General features: G+C 38.0%; 1 protein-coding gene across 2 annotated transcripts in view; it reads right to left on the minus strand.

Annotated features, from left to right (window-relative positions):
- MTMR7 (myotubularin related protein 7) overlaps positions 1-17,770 on the minus strand; it is a 107,167-nt gene extending 89,397 nt beyond the window's left edge. For both annotated transcript variants that reach the window (XM_008570547.1, XM_008570546.1), the window contains exon 1: positions 17,745-17,770. In XM_008570547.1, the coding sequence (XP_008568769.1) occupies positions 17,745-17,768 (24 nt within the window). In that variant the 5' untranslated portion in view covers positions 17,769-17,770. The remainder of the gene's footprint in view (positions 1-17,744) is intronic.
- Between the last annotated feature and the right edge of the window lie 6 nt (positions 17,771-17,776).

A 17,776-nucleotide genomic window follows, 5' to 3' on the forward strand; every position in this document is an offset into this window, starting at 1 on the left:
TGGAGAAATTAGAAACATAAATCCTTTCCCAAAAAGAGGGTTTAATCTGTTTAAAACCATAAAACCAATGGAAGTCTTTTCCCAGGACCATTTTATTCAGAGGTCAGAGATTGGAGAAGAACAGGGAAAGGCAAAAATCACAGAGCATAATCCAAAAAAATACGTGACATGTAACTAGAATAAACAGATTCTGCCCTTCGTGAGATCCATAAAATACCTTTAGTATAACACAGAGAAAAATGCTAGTGGGATACACACACTGGGGTGTATCTAGGATGCACGGAAAGAATCTTATTTTCAAGCTGCCTAAAAAAATTAACTCTTCTAAAAATGTATCCTTCTACGAAGCTAAGTTATTTGAAAAACATAGTTAATACAGGCACATAGAATATAAAACAAGCTAGCTGGAAAAGAACCCTAGGAAAATCAGACAGCTGCCACCCATTAGTTTAAGCCCTTTTAATTTAATTAATTTAGTAATTAATTCCATTAATGTGTTGAGTGCCTACTCCATGCCAGGCACCCAGACTATTTACCAAAAGTCTCCTAACTAGTAGTACTGCCCACGGTTTATCTGATTCCACCTCTGTTAGGACTTTTCTAGGAGCAAGAGACAGAAGTTACGACCTCACATGACTTAAGTCAAAGGGATTTTATTGGATCACATGTCTATAAAGGTCAGTGGTAGGGCTGGTGTCAGACTGGCCAGGTACTCAAAACATCCGGTTCCTTACCCTCCATCTCCTGCCTGGGCCCACTCTGTGGCCTCTCTGCCCTCTGCTAATGATGGCTCCAATAACCCCAGCTTCATCTCCTGCCACATCCATGGCTAGTGGAGAAGCACCACCTGCTCTTCCAGTAGCCCAAGCAAAGTCTCACTACATTTCACTGGACCACATGCTTATCCTTAAATCAGTCAGTGTGGTCACAGTACATTGGGATTTGGGTGGCCGGATTGGCAGTACACGCCACACCAAAAACACGTAGACTGAGCACAGAGCAAGCACATCCCCTCAGAGGGAAGACAACGGATGATGGGCAGCCAAAGCCCCCCCAACACAATCTATTCTCCAGGTGATTACCCAAACAGTCATCCCATGACACATCTCCTCATGTCATTCTCTATTCAGAGCCACCGTGGCTCGCTCCCCACTGCTGCTGATCTGGGGCCTTCCACAGTCTGGCCCACTTTACCTGCTCAGCAGGTTCTTCCTTTCATTCCCAAAACAATTACCATTATCACATGATCGATATCACTGTTTATTTTTCAAAGATATATTGATATACCAGAGAGTCTATGCATGCAAAAATAAACCCTTCATTCTGTTTCTTCCTCTATCAACATCTATTTAGCCTGTAGAGCCCAATCTCCAACCTTACCTTCTGAAGCACTAACATTTCTCCAGACAGAGCCAGTTTTGGCTGGGTTAATTGAAGTAGGAAGGTTTGAGACAGACTCATAATCCATGGGGTTTAGACAGACCCAGGAGTAGATACTGGTAGAAAAGTTCACCCAAGTAAACTTGGTATAGTTTTCAAAAGTAAGGGGGAAAGGTTAGGTGGATATATCCAGACTATTTTGTTATGCCAGTTACACAAAAAGACATTAAAAATGAATAAAGATGACGGATTTAAATGAATAAAGATGAATGAACAAAATGAAGGATTTTCAGTGTATCAGTTTCCAAAGTGAAGAATCTATATATTTCCCAACTTGCCAAAAAAATTAAATCCTTCCTCCACATGGGGAATAGGGTACTTGACACATATTTCTATAGAATTTTGAGCAACCTACAAATCTCCAAATAATTCCTATATATAAGGTTATACTCTGTCAATAATACAGGCTTTGAGAAATTTTCTTTTAAAAAGAGAAAAAAAATCAGTCAAACTTTCTATATAGATAAGGATTCTTTTATCCAGCTTAGGTCAAGAGAAAGAAAACATCTTGATGATTTTCTATATTGTTTTGTGCCTATAAATGAGCAGGTTGTTAAGTTCCATCTACCTACACAATTGCTAAAACAGCAGGTTTGACTGACATTTAACTAAAGTTTTAAAATTCTCTAATGGGGATAATGAAGCTAAAATAGTGACACAGAGCCAGCTACATAAGAAATAATAGGGCTGGAAATTCTTGAAAAAGGCAGAGAAAAGAAAAGGGAGCCCATTTTTGCTCAGGGGAAACTACAAACATTATGCCAGCAGCCAACTCTCATAAATAAAAAATCAGGCACTTGAGAGTTTTGCACAAGCCCAATATAATTTATTTTGGTAGGATGACCCTGGATGTGTAGGCTTGAAAGAACATGCACTGTTGAACAAGAGGACAGTCCCAGGATTCATTTCAACACCACCTTAAAATAACCTCAACCAAAAATACCATTTTCAACAAACACAAATAAGAGAAAAAGAATATGTTAGAATGAAAATAAATTAAGAACAGATGCTGGGCCCATTGTAACTCAAGAATAAATGTATGGAGTGACCTATTAAAGACAGTTGGGTTGAAAACAATAGTCATTTAAAAACATAAAATAGTATTGGAATAATAAGACCTTGCTTTGAAGCAACACAGAAAGTCAAACGGTTATTTTATGATAATGATGATTTTCCTCTAAAAATATTTCTAAAATTCTACAATGCTTCTGAATTTGACATATTTTTGACAAAGGCACTAATAGCAAAGTACTAAGCCATCTACTTATATAGCTCTTTGGGACCAATGGGAAAACATTTTTCCAAGGGCAAGTTATGCCAAATGGAACTTATTGCTGGTCCAAAGAGAGGAAACATCCTGGGCACTGAGAGAACCAAGTCTTACGCTCTCCCTTCCCACTAACTTCTGGCAAGTATCAGTGCCAGAGGACGAAAAGGTACAGTCCGTCCATCCAGGGCAAGGCCAGGTTCCAGCTCATTTACACATTCCCATGCCTCACTCCTGGGCTCCGAAGCCCCCCAGGGCAGAGTGCAGAATCAGCACACAGTTTTCTTTCTCCTCTTACAGCACAGTCTTCAACAGTCTATCATTTCCATCCTGGGAAATGCCTAGTAGACATAGGATGTGGAGGCCTCGTCTGAGGCCCAGGAAGAAAAGCTGTCCTACTGTCCTGTCACAATCTACAAGAACAGTGAGGATGCCACTCGCCCAACACAGCCTGATCCCAAGATACACCTCTTCAATAACGCTGTTCCTCAACCACTCCAGTCCACTGTGATCATTCTCTAGGCTTTGATTGCTGTGACAATTCTGGTCATTACCACTTATTTCTCACTATCCTACACTGCCTTATTACATGCTATTTTTATTGGACCACTCTACTTGTTACCAAAAACGTACATTCTTGAGGAAAACACTAGTTATTTTATTTCTAATATTCCCTGCAACACTATGAACAATGCTAGGCACACACTTACACGAGAACAGTGAAAAGAAAGAAAAAAAGATACACAGTCCTCGGCTTACTGACTTCCTGAAACAACAGACCATCACATAGATTTCAGAGTATCATAGCAACTTTCAACTGTAGGATCTTTAAGGATAGGCATTACATTTTTTTTTTGTCTTTTTACCCTAAAACCTAGCACATGTGCTAAAATATTTGTCCAATGAATGAAAATTAACAATACTGTGGTAAAAACAAAGTATGTGAGAGCTTGTAGGTAAAATTAGTATGACTAAACAGGAATTCTTTATTATTGAATTTGAATTTTTAGACAAGAAGGTAAGGAATATTTAATTGCAGAAGATGTTGCATGTACAGGGAACAAAGAGACAAAAAGAATAAAACAGAACTTCATCTGCAAAAGTGAAAACTATTATATATAACTAAGGTAGAAAGAGTGCTGGAGAATAATAAGCAAGGCTGTTGAAAGATATTGAAGCTTGGACACAAAATCATATTAAAACATTTCCTTTATTTATCCATTCAACAAACATTCCTTGTGCACCGCTTCTCTGTGCCAGCCATAGACTGTTCTGGGTGCTAGGGGTATACCAGTGTACAAAATATAAAGTCTCTACTGAAATGGAGCTTGGCCTCTGTTTGGGGATAGGAGGGTAAGGAAACAGGCAATAAACAAATAAGCAAAGTAAAAATATATATACATATATTTGCATATATATATTTTTTGTACACACACACACACACACACACACACACACATGCAAGCCAAAAGATGCAAGGGCGGAAGTTAAAGCACAATAAGCAGCGGCATGGAAGGGGCAGCAGGGCATCCAGAGAAATCTTCTCTAATAAAATGATTCAATATTTCAGTAGAGAACCAAAACAAGTGAGAGAGCCAGCCACAAGGAAATTTGGGGTAAGAGCGTTCCAGGCAGGGCAAACAACAAATGAAACAGCCCTGAGCAGAAATAGCTTTGATATGTTCAAAGGTCTACAAGGAGGTGCAGATACTGGTCTGCCTGAGAGGGGAGGTATGGAATAGGAGATGAGGTGCCATGGGTAGCCACGGTGAATCTTGCAGGGCCTTCCAGAACAACGTTAGGACTTTGATGTTCACTCTGAGTGGGGTGGGAAACAACTGGAAGGTTTATAGGAAAAGAGATCTGGAGAATAAATCTTTTAAAGATGGAAGATTTTTTAAGGTCTTGGTTTACAGTGATTACACATATATTGTTTTAAAGAATTACAATATTTTCATTTGTTTAATTCTTTACTACAAAGTAAGTTTCGTGAAACTATGGCCCCTGTCTGTCTTGTTCACTATTGGATCTTCAGAACCTAAAATAGCAGCTGGCATATAGGAAACACTCAAGAAATATTTGCTAAAGGCACAAGTAAATGAATAAATGCATAATAGTGTCTTTGAATCTATCTACTCACCTGAAGAGGCTGAACAGTTCACTAAAACTTGCACAGTTCAACAGCACCTTGAACATTCTAAATAACTTGTGCTTTGCTACGTGACCTAAGGAATAAAACTTTTTTTCATAGCTTGGCAATAAATTTATTTCTTCGGGAATCTGTGATAAGCAGTGTTTTAATAAATGAAAAAGAGGAGAAAAGTAAACATACAATTTTTACAAAGTTGTCATAGTCTGCCACAAAACTTTAAGTGGAGGTTATTTTTAAACTATTTTAAATGGCTGTGGGAGGAAGGGTTGGGTTTATGTCCTGGGAAGTACTTTTACTCCCAAAGGCTTCAACTAGCTGTCCACCAGGGGAAAGGGCACTAGAAAAAAAATAGTTTAAACTGTTCCTGGCCTAAGAAATATGGTACAAAATGAGCTTGGACTTCCTCGGAGTGCAGTATAAGAATACAAAACTGAACCATCACACAGACAAAGTCATGGAATCTTGGGTGTCTGGTCAAGAGCTTTAATTTCATGCATACTTCACAGCTTGTCCTGTTCAGGATGGAAAAACAAAAAAATAAGCTTTAAATAAGGATGAGAAAATATATGTACATCTCTTCTTGAAAATAAGCATTCCAGACACTGCTTTGCCTGCAAAGATATGACAGAAGTGATAACCAAGCCTAATCAGTTCCTAATGTGATTTCAATGGGGAAATATTGAAATTAACTAATAAATAAGTAACGGCTACAGTGGACATACATAGGAGGTTACAATTTCATGTCTTTATGTTCCTCACAAGCATTCAAATGTTTCAAGGTGTATAATGCCTTAATTGCATCCCTTCTAAAGCTTTAATGGCAGCACAAAGGTTATCATGTTACTTTCCTCCACTGAAAAGTAAAAGTACGTTTCCCAGTTTCTTCTCCACACATCCACTACTAAAAGCCTCTCCCTCTGGCATCTGGGGCAATGTCAATGAGGCTTTGCATCATAGGCCACTGTAAAGGCTTCATCAGCAAAACGATATCTTTCCTAAAAATCCATTTGCTTGATGAGATTAATGTTTTTATTAAAGAAAAATATGCTCCCAAGTATGGGTGTGAAATAGAGTTGAGGTACCAGAAGGTAGTCTTTGTAGAGTCTACAGAGAAAAAACAAATATTTAAACCCAGTGTGCAGTGGTGAGGTTAATGGAGTCAGTCAAATGAAATGTTTGTATTAAGAAAATTCTTTTTATTCTCAAATTTCATGGAAGTTCTTTCAGCATACAAACCTTTGGTCACTTCCTTTTGCAATGATGATGAAAAAACTAATAAAAACAGCTAAATTTACTACATGCCATGTTAAGTGCTTTAAATGTATTCTCTGTTCTGTCTCTAGCAAGTTATAGATGAGGAAACCAAAGCTTTGAAAGCCCTCAAGTGACACATTCAAGAACATATTCCTAACCATAGTAATCAAGCCTGTGTGGTACTGGGCTAAGGAGTAGAGATCAAAAGAAAAGAACTGATAGTCCAGAAAGAAACCCATGCATCTATGGTGAACTGGTTTTCAACAAGGTGCCAAAACAATTACATGAGGTAAGAAAAGTCTTTTCAATAAATGGCGCTAGGACAACTGGGATTCTACATGCAAAATATACATTTCAACCTCTATCTCATACCATATTCAAAAATTAACTCAAAGTGGATCAAAGACCTAAACAGTGTAAATCTTTGTGACCTTGGATTAGGCAATGATTTCTTAGATATGACACTTAAAGCACAAGTGACCAAAGAAAAAATAGATAAGCTGGACTCCACCATAATTAAAAATTTTGTGCTCCATAAACAACAATAAGAAAGTGAAAAGATACCCCACAGAATTAAAGAAAATGTTTGCAAGACACATATCTGATAAGGATCTAGTATCCAGAATCTACAAAGAACACTTAACAATAAAAAGATAGATAACCCAATTAAAAAATGAACAAAGGATCTGAATAGCTATTTCTCCAAAGATGATACACAAATAGTCAATAAGCACATAAAAGGATGTTCAACATAATTAGCCATCAGGGAAATACAAATCAAACCACAATGAGATACTACTTCATATCCATTAAGATAGCTATAATCAAAAATACAATCAGAAGTGTTAGTGAGGAAACGGAGAGATTGGAACCTTCATACATCGCTGCTGAGAATATAAAATGGTGCAGCCTCTTTGGAAAACTGTTAATTTCTCTAGAGAGTAAGCATATGGTTATCAAACAACCCAACAATTCTATTGCTGAGTATATGCCAAAGAGAACTGAAAACACATGTTTACACAAAAAACTTGTAAGAAAATGTTCATAGCAGTATTATGAACATATTTTGGCGCTTTGGGGCATAGTTTTTAAAAATGAGATTTAATTCACCTACCAAACAAAAAGTGGAAAAAACCCAAATATCCATCAACTGACAAATTAAACGTGTATTCATACAATGGAATATTATTCATAAATCAAAAGGAATGAAATATTGACACGTGCTACAATATAAATAAATTCTGAAAATTTTATGCTAACTGAAAGAAGGCAGTCACAACAGACTGTATTTTATGATTCCATTTATGTAAAATATCCAGAATAGGCAAATCTGTAGAGACAATAAATAGATTAGTGGTTGCCCAAGGTGTGGAGAAAAGAAAGGGATACAGCGTTTCCTGCCAATGGATACAGCGTTTCTTTCAGGGGTGGTGAAAATGTTCTGAGATTAGATAGATAGTAGTGATGTCACACTGTTGTGATTATACCAAATACTACTAAACTGCACACTTTAAAAGGGTGAATTTTATGGTGTGTGAATTAAATATCATTTTTTAAAATTATGCCAAAAGTAAAAGAAAAAACAAAAACATACATCTAATAAGTTAAGTGGTAGAGTAAGAATTTAAACTGAGCATTTGACTTCAGAAACACACTACCTACCACTGTCATGCTAATAGTTGGTGTACATCTGCCAAATTAAGTATAGTTGAAATTTATTCACTCATTCATTAAACAAATCCATTCACTCAGTAAATATTTACTGAGCACTGGTTACGTTCCAGGCAATATATTTGTTTGCTTTTTAATTGTGGTAAACTACATGTAATATAAAATGTACCATTTTACAATTTTTAAGTGTATAATTAAGTACACTCAGAGTATTGTGTAACCATCTCCACTATCTATTTACAAAACTTGTTCATCACCTGAAACAAAAACTGTGTAACTATTAAGCAATAACTATTATTTTCTCCTACCCCCAGCCCCTGGTAACCTTCATTCTAGTTCCTATTTTTAAGAATTTATCTATTCTAGATTTCTCATGTCAGTGGAATCATAGATTATCTATCCTTTTTTTTTTTTTCTGTCTTATTTCACTTAGCACAATGTTTCGAAGGTTCACCCATGTTGCAGCGTGTATCAGTACTTCATTCCCTTTTTATGGCTCAATAATATTCCATTATATGTATATACCACATTTTGTTTATCCATTCATGTACAGATGGACATTTGGGTTGTTTTCTACATTTGGCTGTTGTGAATAATGCAGCTATGAATGTGCTGTACAAGTATCTGTTTGTATCCCTGTTTTTAATTCTTTGGGATATGTATCTAGAAGTTGAATTGCTGGGTCACATGGTAATTCTATGCTTTACTTTTTAGGAACCACCAAACTGTTTTCCACAGCACTGCACCATTTTACATTCCTACCAGCAATGCATGAATGTCCCAATTTCTCCATATCCTTGCCAACACTTAATTTCCTTTCTTTTTTTTTGGTAACAGTCATCCTAATGGGTATAAAGTGTTATTTCATTGTGGTTTTGATTTGTATTTCCCTAATTGCTAGTGATTTTGAGCATCTTTTCCCAGACTTATTGGCCATTTGTGTATCTTCTTCGGAGAAATGCCTATTCTACTCCTTTGACCACTTTTTAATTGGGTTGTTTGTTTGTTGTTGTTGAGTTATAAGTATATTTATTTGCTTTTTTAAACATATGCGAACACCTGAACTTAGAAACCAGAGAAAGCAAAGCAGAATCTTTCATATCACAAAGGAACTCTCCAGTATACCTTTAAATACTATATCCTTCTAATATTGGAAAATGTATTTGTTTAGAGTCCATGAGCTTACATCTTGATGGAAGACAGGGCAAGTGACAAAAATCAAAGATTAAACTATTGGAAATAACTATACTTACGTACATGGTATAGAATATTCAATAGCAAATAGTTATAAAAAGCAATGGAATCTATATGAAAATATAAACATGTGGTTTATGAGAAAATTTTCCAGAATTTATATTTATTGATTGAATTTATTCACTTTGGACTATTTTCAAAAGGATTTGAGACTTCGTAAAATATGTGATTCAAAAAAAAGAAACAGCCATATAAAAAGTATGCCACTCTTGTATTGTCATTCCATAATTCTTTAACAGAGTACCTGGATCTTACGCAGGAAATTACTTGTGTACTTAACAGGCATCTCAATCTAAATATGTCCACAACTGAGCTCCTGGTTCCCTCTTGCCCCACTCCCAATTGTCTTCTCCTGTAGTCTTTCCAGTCTCAGCAATCCATTCTTCCAATGCTGGGGTCAATAACCTTGGTGTCTTCCTTAAAATCTTTTTCTCTCCTCATATGTACTTCAGTAAATCCTCACCACTCTATTTTTAGTATATATCCCATTTATCCCCACCTCCAGTCCTACCACCCTGGTCCAAAATACCATCAACTCTTGCCTGGTTCCCTCTTTCCATCTTTGCCTACCTCCCCCCACCCCCCACCCCCACCAGTTTATTTTTGCTAGAGATCCTGTTAAATGTAAATCAAAGCTCAGCCCTCTTCAGTGGATCTCTTCACATCCAGAGTGAAAGTCTGTACATTATCTGCCCCTTCTCCCTCTCAAACCTCATTTACCACAACCACCCCACTTCCTGCTCTTCAGTCACACTCTTCCTGCTACTCCTTGAGTACTCAAAGCATACTCCTACTTCAAGACCTTTGCACTAGATGTTTCCTCTGCCTGCAACTTACTTTCCTTGGACACATAGACAGCTTACTCCCTTACTTCTTTAGGTCTCTGCTCAAATGTCATTTTATTCAGAAGGCCATATTATCATCCCATATAAAATAACAACCCTAACTCACCCTAACCAACATCGCTCTCTTCCTTTTTCTCTATTTTTCTCCATAGCATTTTCTCCATAACACACACACACCACATGCACCTGCACACATACACACATGCCCCATACACATGCATGCAGTCTAAATCCCCCTAATTAGAAAGATACCTGGCAACTCGCTCCATTTATGTATAAACAGTGGATGAATGAATGCAAATTCTTATGTTCTTTGACAAACTGTGTGGTCTGTACACCCAAGCCTCTCTGAGGACAATCAGACTTCATTAAAGCAAACTTTTGCTAGACCTATTAAAAGTGAGGATTTCAAGAAGTGTGGGAGTTTTTTTGGAATGCTGAACCACAACCTCTTTGATTATTCGGCTCAGACAATCCATTCTTACTTGGCAAACTAAAGAAAATATAATTGCCACAGCTACACTTGTAAGTACATTGTTTCACTACAACAAACTTATCAGCCTTGTCTTTGAAGGGAGACAGTATATTTGATTACACAGACTTCCTCCTCAACAGTTGTTAAACATGGGGCAATTAAAGAGCCTAAAAATTGGATAATAATCCATCTTTAGACAGATCTAAATCAAAACATAATGCTGAGCTGGGTTCTTTTTTTTTTTTTTTTTCCTTTTTGTCTTTTTTCGTGTCCAGCAACGGATCGCAACCCTCAGTGTCGCGCCCCCACCGGACCGGGACCGGCAACGGGATCGCAACCCTCGGTGTTGCTCCCACACCTTGCTCATCCAGTGAGTGGGAACCGGTCTGTATGTGGGATCCGAACCCTCGGCGGGAGCGCCACCACACTCTCAAGCGGCGCACTGTAGCAGTGCGCCACCGGGCTGGCCCAAGCTGGGTTCTTTTGATAAATCAAATTGCAATAACAAGAGAAAACAGGAGAGTGTTTGATAATGCAGAAGCAGCCCATTAACCTGAAGGCAAGGATGCACCAGGACTGCAGAAGATAATAAAATTCTACCCAAGAGAAATAAAAACATATCTCCACACAAAAACTTTTACACAAAAGTTCATAGCAGTTAGTCAAAAAATATTAACACAAATGTCTCTCAACTGATAAATGCATAAACAAAACAGGGTATATATCCATAGAATGGATAAAAAAGAATGAAGTACTGATACATGCTACAACTTGGACAAACTGTGAAAACATTATGTTAAGTAAAAAAAAGCAAGCCACAAAAGGCCACCTATTATATGATTCAACTTATATAAAATGTCCAGAAAAGCAAATATGTAGAAATATAAATAAAGTGGTTGCCAGTTGTAAAAGGAAGGAGAAAATGGGAGTTACTTCTAATTTTTGTGGGGTTTTTTGGGGAGTGATCTATTAGGTAATGATGATAGTTGTACAACTGTGAATATACAAACAAAGTACAGAATTGTGTACATTGAAAGGATGGATTTTATGATATGTGAATTTTATCTCAATTAAGCTGTTATTAAAATGTGTATACTTATTATACACCATACACATATACACTAAAATCACCAATTATTAAAATGGAAAAAATATAAATAGATAATTCAGAAAACTAACAAAATGGTCAATGAACATACTTGTGAAGAAGTTTCAACCTCACTAGGAATAATAAAATACAGTGAAAGAATAAAGTGCTATTCTCCCCTTTAAATTAGCAAATATTTTTAAAATAAAGCAGTGGCACAGTAAGAAAGGTACTCTGTACCCTGTTTCTGAAAATGTTAAATGCATAACATTTTTAGAGTAATTTGGCAACATATCTCAATTATAAAACTGTTCATCTTCTTTGACACAGTAATTCCATCTAGGGCTCTATTCGAAGGGATTAATCACATATGCAGATAATTAATAAATGAGATGTTCATCATAACATAATTACAGTGTAACAGCCTTACGATGGAGAAATGGCTAATGTGACAATTACATTTCCATAGGATTAGAAAAACTACATAGTCTTCTAAAAGTATGTTTTTGAAGATTACAATATAAGTTAAAAGAAGCGAACTACAAATTAAACTGCGTGATCCTAAATTTTGAAGCAAACGTTTTGTGTATGCAAAGAAAAAATGCCAGAAGAAAATGTACTCAAATATTAACAGTAGTTAATTTCTATATGCAGTCTATATTACTTTTATAATCTTAAAGTTATTACTTGCTAAATGAAGATAGGAGATAACCTTTGGTGCGTTATGATGGTGAATGACACAGAGAAAGAAAATCTCATTACTCTATTGATTTCTCCCCATCTCACAGAGAACTTGCAAATGAGATCACTATTTTCAAATGGGGGATATAGAATTTTATAATTTTAAGTTGGTGAGTTTGACATTAATTCTAGGCAAGATTCTAAAATGGATTCTTTAATGGAACTTTGCATGAACCTAGAAAAGGAAACCATCAATCAGGATCATCAGTCCTCTATTCAGACGACTTCCCTTCTTTCTTGGATGCACTATTTGGAGGGGTGATAGAGGATAAGTTTATCAACTGGTAAATGACACCAAACTGAGAGAACGAATACATCTGCTATCATGATCAACATCCTGAGAGATGGGGGCAAGTGGCTTAAGTGATGAAGTCATATCTGCCTAATTTAGTTTCTTTCTTGGATGAGATCATGGATGAGGTAATAGAAGGCAAACTTACTGAAGAGTAGAAGGTACCTGAGGCAGATTGGATGCCCCCCCAATCTCACTGAAGCTTAAATCCCTACTGTAACTGCTGAGGGTGGGAAATCCTATTATGGTAATTGAAAGGTGGGGCCCCAAGGACCCATGCTAGGTTGTAGGACCATGCTGTAGTGAATGGATTAAAAATGGCGGTCATGGCGTGGTTCTAAGGGCTTTAAAAGAAGAGAACACGAGAAGTTACTCTCTCTCTGCTCTGCCATTTTCTGTCATTTCAGACCCCTGGGTCACTGTCGCCACCACCAGGGCCTTCACCAAATGTGCTCCCTGGATTGTGGATTTCCCAGCCTCCAAAACTGTAAGCAATAAATTTTGTTTTCTTATAAATTACCCAGTCCAGGTATTTTGTTATAAGCAACAGAAATGGACTAATACAGCACACCAAATTGAGAAGAACAGATGTGATGTATATCAGGACCCAAAACAAAGTAAGGGATTAAGAAATAGTCTAAATCCAATGACATAATATTTAACATAAATAAGTGTAAGATATCATTCAAAGCTAACTACTAATGCGCACTGGATTTCTTTTGGGGGTGATGAAAGTGCTCTGGAACCGGATAGTGGTGATGGTTGCACACCATCGTAAATACACTAAAACCACCAGATTGTACACTTTAGAATGATAAAAATGGTGAATTTTATATTACTTGAATTTTATCTCATGAAAAATATATAAAAGCATAAGCTTTACATTGTAACATATAAGATACATTGACATCTACAAATGTTATTAGAAGATTAATTCACTAATATTATTAGAAGATTCACAATACAGTCAAGTTCTGAATACAACACAGAAGAGGCCTGGATTACTAAAGCAAATTCTAGAAACTGAAGTACTGAAATCAAGAATTATTCATTCCTTCAATTATTCAATTATTAATTTATGTATTGCATATTTACTTGGTACCAGGCACTGTGTTAGGTGCCATAGATACAGGGTGAACTGCATATAATTCCCTTTCACAGGCCTTTCAGTCAAGCAGGGAAGCCTGATGTCACTTAAGTAAATATAATAATTGTAATGAGGAGCATAAGGGGAAAATACAAGGTTCTATGATAAAATATAACAGGCAGATACGACTTAGATGGGGGAGTTGAACAATAGCCTCTCTGAGGAAATTACATTTAATTCAAAATTAGGAAGATAAGAAATTTAGCCAGGTGAAGAATGAGGATTAAGTGTTTCCCTAGATGGAATGACAGTGCAAAGCCCCGAGGCAGAAAAGAACCCGTCACATTCGTGAAACTTACACGAAGGACAGTTGTGATCAGAGGGTAATGAATAAGAAGATTGTCACAAAATGAGGCTGGAGAAGTAGGGAGGGGTCAATCCACACAGGGCCTTACGTGCTACTCTGGGGATTCTTCCTTTGTATCCTGGGTACCAAGGGAAGCCACCCAACAACTTTAGAAGGGAAGTAACATGATAAATTTGTGCTATAAAAGTATCACCCATGCCCCTATGGAAAAGGGATTAGAGAAGAGCAAAACAGTAAATTAGGAGACCAGTTAGGAGGCTATTAGAGTATTATTGGCTCAGACTAGCGGAGTGGGGTAGAAAGGAAGAGAAGATATTTTCAAGGTCTGTTTTGTAGTTTTGGAGATTATCGTGTATTCTACTTTATAACTCAAATTTACACTCGTGGGAAAAAATGCCTTCCAGAAAGACCAAAGCAAAGTAGAGATTACTTAGCCAGGATCCTAGACACATTAGCATCAATCCAGTACCAAACCAAATCCTGCAAACACTTCAAGCTACTTCTAGCAGCTCCAAAATCTTTTCATATAACTAAGTAGTACTTGAACCCAAATTATTCTTAGGCTTCCAGGAGAACAATTTCTCACCAGTGAGTTTTCAGAATGGTAAAGGAAACCAGACAGTGAAGTAGAAATCCAAAAGTTCACTGTGATGAATACAATTGATGCTTGGTGTCCTTGCTTTAACCCAGCTGCAAACTAGCTTGTCCTTGGAACATTATTTTTTCCTCACAGAGGACCCATTCTGGGAGAGACACACCCTGCTTAGAATATGCTCTGTTAAAGGCTTTAGTGAAACAAACACACACACACACACACACACACACAGAAATATGTGCAAAGCATTCCAGATTATTCATGTGCATCTATCTCCTTAAATTGCACTCCAGAGACTGAAGCAGAATACTGAGGCTGTGATGGATATTACACAGTTCACAAAGAGTGAATAAATTACTTTCACTATAATAAGAAAGCAACCGTACATTATTCATGCATGCATTTCTTTTCCTTTTAAAATAAAACCCTGCTACCCACATGCTGAATATTGCTTCAAACCCACAGTGGGTCAGATAAACAAACTTTGTGTATACTCCTTAAATCCCAAGATATGAAACCATGATATCAAAGGAAACCTACCTATTCGGTTTCTCCAGAGTATAATGGAAGCAAATAATAAAGATGAATATGACCATCAGCAACTACGAGTACATATTTTATAACACATGCTCTGTAAGTAGTCTTATTCTCTTTTTCATTCAGACTGTGAAAATTAATTATGCACTTAAAACATGGAACAAAAGGAAGATGTTGTTTAACCTCAAGGAATCATCTTTTTATCATCATTTTCAGCTTCTTTGAGGTTGTAATTATTACAATATATATTTACACAACTGTAGTGGACCGAATTATGTCCCCCCAAAACTCATTGAAGCTTGAATTATGTTCCTCAGCTTTATGTATTAGAAACCTAGCCCCCACTGTGATTGTTAAGAGGGTGGGAAAACCTATTATGGTAATTGGAAGGTGGAGCCTTGAAGAGGTGATTGGATTATAGGACTGCACAGTAGTGAACGGATTAAAAATGGTGGTCAGGGGTGTGGTTCTGAGAGCTTTAAAAGAAGAGGAGAGTCCGTCTTGCTCTTTTGCTTCCACCATCCTGTAATATGAGACCCCTGGGTCACTGTCGCCACCACCAGATGGACTTTGGACTTCCCAGCCTCAGAAACTGTAAGCAATAAATGTCATTTTTCTTTATAAATCACCCAGTTTCAGGCACTTTGTTATAAGCAACGGAAACAGACTAACACGACAACTATACAATTACATGACATGTCTCAAATGTACACACTTACCTGACAGCTGTCTCAAATGCTCCTGTCCTCCTTGGCTCTTTGAATGTTAAGCCTCAACTCTTTCAAGAAGGCTTCCTTCACTCTTTATGACAGAGTTGATCGTCCATCCATTTTCCCTCTCTACCTACTGTACCTTGTACATATCTCTATCAAACAATGACATATTTATAACTGCCTTCCCTTCTCGTGAGCTCCTGGATGTTGGTGCTTCCAGCACTTAACACAGAACCTGACACATAAAAGGTTCTCAAACTCATGTAGAATGAAATGAATGAATAAATGAACCTGATCCATCCATCCTCTGTAATTTCGGATTTTTTCTACCTGAAATACCCTAAACGTTAGTCATCCTCCGGGTCAATGACACTTCAGACAATCCTCTCTTTCCTCCCATTTCTTTCCATTCCTGGATAGAAGAGGATTTCTGACTTGAAGTACTTGAAACAGTGCTTAGAGGGTGTTTACGAAAACCAATTTTAAGAATAAGTGAGAATATTTCTTGCTGCTCAGCTTTACACATATGTCTTTGTACCAGGTCAGTGTGAATATAGATTAGAAAAGGACTTCACTCCCTCAAATTTATATTCTATAAGAAAATATCACTTGTATAAAGGGGCCCCCTTCATCATGAAAAAAGAAAGGATGCCCTTGGCAAGGGCAGAAGGAGTCTATGAGTTAAATTCATCATTCTGGAATGAATTATTTAGTACCACTTAAACCCTGAAAGCTTTGAGCCACCTATCTTGTGGTTTATGGCACTGTCTTCTAAGTTTACAATTTCCTGATTGTGAAGCAACGATTTAATTCCATAGTAAAAAATCAATACAATTTATATTTACTGTTGGAACTGACATTCTCTAGCAAAGTAAAAGATTTATTCTTCCACTGACATGAGATAATTTTAAAGCTGCTTTTACAAAGAGGTACTCAGGAACCATTCCAGAATTTAGGATAAATTCTTCTTACTGGACACAAAGCAAAACAACTGTCCTTCCCCCTCCATGAAATAAATGAGTGAGATCCCTGGGGTCACCTGAGGTCTGGCCACTCAGACCTAGCTTTGACCTGTCAGGGGCCTAGATTTTGAATAGGAGATCATCCTGGAAACGCAGGCAGCTGTGTTGGTAGTAACAAGAGATAGCCAACAGGATTTTAAATACATTCTTCCACTAGTTTAGGGTTTTTATCAGACAGGAATATCGACCACTGTTTTCACTCTAAAGTATATTACCAGTATAACTACGAATAGGAAGTTTTGGTAAAGCAGCCAACGTTTCCAGTGTTCCTGGAATAATCAACGACCAGCCGCTTTTGCTGAGTGTCTAAAACCTTTGCTGTTTACAAGACACCAGTGGACGATTCTATAAACTGCATCCTTCTCCCCAAAGAACTACACAGACTGGAAAAGGCAAGAACACACCATCATTCAGCCTGCAGCGAACACTGATCATCCGCTCTGTATAAGGTCCCTGGCGACTGCCAGCCAGAGGATGGCGAAGGGGAAGGTCGGATTGGGTGGGTCTGACCCCCTAGATTCAACAAGCCCCCGAGTATATTCAGTCCACCTGCATATAATTCGTTTTCATGGGACCTGCCACTGAAAGGCTTATTTCCCTTTCAACTGCTCAGAGTAATCGACAGCTTAAAAACAAACAAAAAAAAAAAGCAAAGTGCCAGGCCAGAAGGAAGCGTTTCTCGGCAGCCCCCGGTTCCCCCCGGCCCACCCCTATGTCCACTGCGCACCCCCGAGGACAAGAGGTCGGACGCAGCAGCAGCTCCGACTAGGCCTGTGAGGCAGCAGCGAGCGCGCCAGCCTCCTAGCGGCCCGGGAGATGCTCGCTCGGGCGCCGCCGGCTCCTCCCTCGCTCGCGGTCCAGGTCCTGCCGGACCCCGCACAGCGGTCGGCCCTCCCGCGCGCTCAGCATCCCGCCGCCTCCTCCTCTCCCTCCGCCGCCACCAACCTTGGGCGTGCGGATGTGCTCCATGGCGGCCC

Source organism: Galeopterus variegatus, unplaced genomic scaffold (assembly GCF_000696425.1).
Source record: "Galeopterus variegatus unplaced genomic scaffold, G_variegatus-3.0.2 Scaffold612, whole genome shotgun sequence".
In the NCBI taxonomy this organism is placed as follows: Eukaryota; Metazoa; Chordata; class Mammalia; order Dermoptera; family Cynocephalidae; genus Galeopterus; species Galeopterus variegatus.